This window comes from Emiliania huxleyi (genome assembly GCF_000372725.1).
Source record: "Emiliania huxleyi CCMP1516 chromosome Unknown EMIHUscaffold_163, whole genome shotgun sequence".
In the NCBI taxonomy this organism is placed as follows: domain Eukaryota; phylum Haptophyta; order Isochrysidales; family Noelaerhabdaceae; genus Emiliania; species Emiliania huxleyi.
The window spans coordinates 49741-54615 of record NW_005200951.1 but is presented as its reverse complement, the minus strand read 5'-3'; the positions used below and the strand labels follow the sequence as shown (position 1 = coordinate 54615).

At 65.2% G+C, this 4875-nt stretch overlaps 1 protein-coding gene across 1 annotated transcript; it reads left to right on the top strand.

Moving 5' to 3' along the window:
- Positions 1–976: 976 nt before the first annotated feature.
- On the top strand, positions 977–1393 carry EMIHUDRAFT_314114 (hypothetical protein; the record flags this gene model as incomplete). The annotated part of the gene is made up of 2 exons (XM_005785131.1): positions 977–1036; positions 1244–1393. The coding sequence occupies 2 exons, from the start codon at positions 977–979 to the stop codon at positions 1391–1393; spliced, it is 210 nt and encodes a 69-aa protein (XP_005785188.1).
- Between the last annotated feature and the right edge of the window lie 3482 nt (positions 1394–4875).

The window sequence follows — 4875 nt, the reverse complement described above, 5'->3', positions numbered from 1 at the left end:
GCGCTCGGCGACGAATGTGCAGTGAGCAGTGATGGTGATGAATTCCTGATAGGTGGCGGTCGGCGCGGCGCTCAAGGGGATGGACGGCGACGACGAGGACGAGGGGTGGGCGCTGCCGCCGTCGCTGAGCGAGGCGCGAGCGGCTTCGCCCTTCCGCCGCTCGGGTCTCCCGCGGGACGGCGTCTGGTCCACGGCTCAGTGGTGCGGTGTGTGAGGAGTAGGAGTGCGAGTGGTCGTCTCCCATCTCGTCCCCGGGCGGAGGCACCACCACCCGCGGTTCCTCCGGCCCCTTCCGCCGCCCGCCCACGCCGCCCCTGCAGGCGGGCCTCACACCCTCCCCGCCGCCGCGTAGGCTCGTCTGGGTTCTTCGACTTGGGCGGCTCCCAAAAGCTGCAGCAGCAAATCGAGGAGGAGCGGCTGCGCCACGGCGCGGCGGGCGCGGCGCGCGAAGGGCAGGCGGCGGCGGCAGCCGCGGCGGCGGTGCCCAAGGCGAGTATACACGCACTTCGACGCCCCCCCCCCCCCCCCCTCACCGTTGCCGCTGCACCCAACGCGCGCGGGGCGGCGGTTGGTCCCTCACGCTCTGGCCACCTGCGGCGGCTGCAGGTCGGGCTCGAGTCGCTGCTGCCCGCCGAGCTGCGGGACGACAACTCGTCGGGCGAGGGTCGCACTTCCCTCGGAGCAATCGGCTCGGCCGGCGGCTGGACACCCCTCAACCTGCCGTCGCTGCCGCCGGTCAGCGGCGATTCGGGTGCAAGCCCAGACCCGCGCCTTGCCGCCGTCTCACTGCCTGCCTCTCCGTCCTCTATCCGCACCCCACACCCTATCCCTAACCTCCCCCCCCTTCCCCTCCTCCCCTCCCTCCGCAGCCCCGTGGGCCGCCGACGCGGCGCCCGGCGGCGGCCCTCGCCTCTCCGCCTCTGCGGAGTTCACCGCCTCGCACCTCGCCGGCCTCTTTGGCTCTCTGCCAGACCTCATGCTGCCGAGCGGCACCGTGGGCGGCAGCGGGCTCGGCCAGCCAAGCCCAACCTCGGGGGTGCGAGATCACCCGAGATCACACGAGGTCACCCGAGGTCACCCGAGGTCACCCAGCCCCACCTTGGGGATGAAGGACACGCGACCGCCCGAGATGAATCACACAGATGCAGCACAGAGATGCAGCAGGGATGTGGCCCGCCGTTCCCCGCCCATCGCCCTTCTCCCCCCCCCCCCCTCACTCACCTCTCCTCCGCCTCCCCGCCAGGCGCGCGTGGTCTCGAACGCCACCCTCTTCTCCGGCACCCACGCCGACCCGCACAACATCTGGGGCGCCGCTCCCTCCTCGATCCCCGTCTCGCCGCCGCACGAGCCGACGCCAGCGGCGGTCGCGGGCGACGAGCGGCGAAAGAACTAGGCGCGGGGGGCGGCAGCGACGCGACGCGGGCCGAGCCGCGATCGAGTGTGTCATTAGCCACCATTCCGTATGCGCGCGCAGCGGCCGCCCGAGGCACCCCGAATCCTGCGTTTGAGTTTTGTGAGCTTGCTTGATGTTGTGACGATGCGCTTTTTCGGTGACCGCGCGCGCTGTGTATTTTGTAAAAACGGACAACTAGTACAGTATTGTGCACGGCAGATGAAAAAGCGGAGGGCCACGCGAGACACACGGGGATCTCGGGTCGTGCACGACCATCGCATGAGACCGGCATGATAGAGCTCAGTCGGCTTTACGGCTTTAGACCATAGTCACTCTCTGAGATGGGTGTATATTGTGTGGGGTGATCGAACCGGAACGTATTCTCTCTCTACTCTCTCTCGATCGGTGTACAGAGAGACCCATACAGCGCCTCTTGGCTAGCTATAGCGTCGGGGCGCACATGCTCATGCATCCCGATGCTACAACTACACATACACTCGTTCATTGTACATGCCTCTCGCTGCACTCGAGCCATCACTCCTGGCCAAAGCTCGGGTCCGCCTCGAACGAGTCGAGCGCCACTAGCAGCTTTTCCAGCAGCTCGGCCTGGCTGCTGTACGCCGGCAAGTCGAGCTCGTGCGTGCATGTGTGCGGCTCGGGCAGGGGCACGCCCGGCTTGTCGAGGAAGTTGAAGCTCACCTTGCGCGAGAGCCCGTTGACAGGCAGCGCGTTGAGGCCCGTGCAGAAGCGCAGCAGCAGCCGCCGCCGCCGCACGTCCAAGCGCGCGTCGGGCCCTCGGCGATGGCTGCGCGCAAGTGCTCGACCGCCGCCGCGCACTCGGCCGGCGGCTCCCCCCACTCGAAGCAGTCGAGCATCTCCTCCGCGCGGGGTCTGCCGGCTGAGTCGTGAGAAAAATCTCGCAAGTTTTGTGCTCAAGCGTGGCCGTGGGTAAACGTAAAGCCGTACTCTACTCTCGTAATGACAAGAGAGAGAGATTTTTACCAAATGTGAAATGATTCGTGTTAGATTTTTGGTTTGGGTATAAGGCGTCAGCTCACGTAGGGCGTGAAGGGCCTCTCCCAGTTCATCGGGTCTAGCACGAGGAGAGGAACCTCATCCGCGGTCAAATGGTACTCGGCGAGAAACGCCCGGTGCGCGCGGACGACATCAATCACCACGCCGCGATCGAGGTCGTCAGTCACCTCGCCTTCATACTCCCCTCCCCTCCCTCTGAGGAGGAAGAAGGCGCTGACCGCGTGGGGCAGCTGCTCGTTGAGCTTGCGCGCATTCAGGACTAGCTCGTTGTAGCCCGAGTGGAACGCGGGCGCCGTGTAGGGCGCGCCGTGCCCTCTGTGCGTCTCGAGGACAAGCTTGAGGTCGGCCGGTCCCCACGCCTGAGGCGGGTAGCCGGCGAAGCCACAAAGCCCAACGTTGGGGACCTGCATCTGTGCGCGATCGCAAAACGTGCGAGTGCAGCCGGGCCGCCTCGCATCGTCGGACGTATATGACGCGCCGTCGATGCCAAACAGGCATTCGAGAGTAACGTGCGCCCCGTCGAGGACGAGGCCGCCACGGTTTCCAAAGGGAAGCGGTATACCGACCCGATCCGGGCGGATTTTGAGCCCCTGGTACACGGCCATCGCAGAGACGCGTCCCGACATCTCTCTCCCGAGGGTGGTGCACTTCTCGACGCACATTTTATACGGCCGCATCTCGTCGTTCGCCTCGAGGCCGTCCCACTGATGGAGCAGAATTCCAACCTCTGTCAGCTTGTCGCTCGGCCCGCCGGACCGGAAGCGCTGATTGATGGCGCGCACCGCTTCACTGTCTGGCGGAAAGGGCGGCAGGGGCGGCGAGGGCGGCGAGGCGAGCACATACACGTACAGATCAAATCGCCTGTCCGTCCGACACCGGCCGACCTGGACGTCGCCCTTGCGATAGCACTGACCTTGATTTGAAAAGAGTAGCCCCTCACAAAGAAGCGTCGCCACGCACAGACTCTTGCATTCCTCGAGGCTCGCAACACCGGGGGCTGGTGTTGGGTCCAGGTCGATGATTGCGCCATTGCCATCCCAAAAGCAATTTTTGCCCGCATGTCGCGTCCAAATCTGCGGCGGCTGAAACGGAGGCGGTGGCGGTGGCGATGGCAATGGTGGCGGTGAAGCAGGGGGCGGCGGCGAGCTCGGAGGTGATGGGCAGAGGACACCTTCGCCGCTGCTCAGCTTGCACCTTCCAGCTGCGTAGGTGCATCGCCTGCTGAGCGTTCCAGAGCTGCTAGGTGAGTCGACAAATGCGAGATGACAGGCGGTGGCGTTCCCGTCCAGATGGTAGCACCACCGAGGCGGGGACAGAGCGGACAGACTTTTGCCGGGATACCCGCACGGCGGCGTTGGCGGTGATGGCGGCGGCAGCGGCGGCGCCAAGGGCACCGGCATCGTGTCCGCCTGCTGCTGGTCCACGGCGGGCGCTGCGCTGGCGCCGGACGCCGCCCAGGAAACCAGTTTCAGTGGCACCACCACTAGCAGCAGCAGCACCGCCAGTGCTGCCAGGCGCAGGCGGCACAGCACTGCATGCGCTGGTGGCAGGGCGCGATCACCAACGAGTTTGCCTTCCTCGATCGCGACATCAAGATCGTCTGCCTCTTCCTCGGCGACCTCAATAACACCCCCGTCGGGGTCTGCGACGCGCGCGTATGCCTTCTTCTTCTTCTTCTTCCTGCGTGGTGGGGGGCACATCACGAGAACCGAGCGTCGCAAGCATCACGAACCGAGCGTCGCACAAGAGCCGCGGCGGGCGCTCGCGCCGAGAGTTGGAGCTCTCAGCACGAAAAGATTTTACAACAAAAGAATTTTAAAACGCTGTGGTGCACGAAAAGAATTTTACAACTTCTCACTGGGCACGGGACTGGCGAAACGGAACATGCCGACAAGGGACAACGGGGCGCCCAGGATCATCCACTCACAGCTCCTGCATCTGCATAACATTTCATACTACGGCAATTTGCAGCTAGAGGGCGAACTAGGCCCCTCGTGGGCCCGGACGGAGAGACAAGAGGGGGCAACACACACACAGGGTACGCCACATTGGTCTCATTGCTCTCTCCACAAGAGAGAAAGTCAGAGACATATCCGGGCGTGCCCCCCTTGGCCTTGCGTCTCGAGTTCAGGACTGTCCCTCTACACACGCAGAGCGAGAGGTCGCCGCACGAGCATAGCGCAAACACCAGCACGAGCCTCTCTGGCGGCACACGCGATGTTCGACGATCGCTCTACAATTAGTCTCGCTGCGCGTTCGCGCGGCGGCGGTCGCAAGTCGTGGCACCGCTGCCCTCAGGCGCTCAGGCGAGTCGCGTCGGCGCCCGCAGCGGTCGGCGCCAGCTTGTCTATCCAGGGAGAGTTCCGAGAAGGTTCCGAGACGGTTCCGAGAAGGAGTGCTGCGACTCCGGCGCCAGCGCTGCCTCCCGTCGGCTGCGGCGCCTCCTC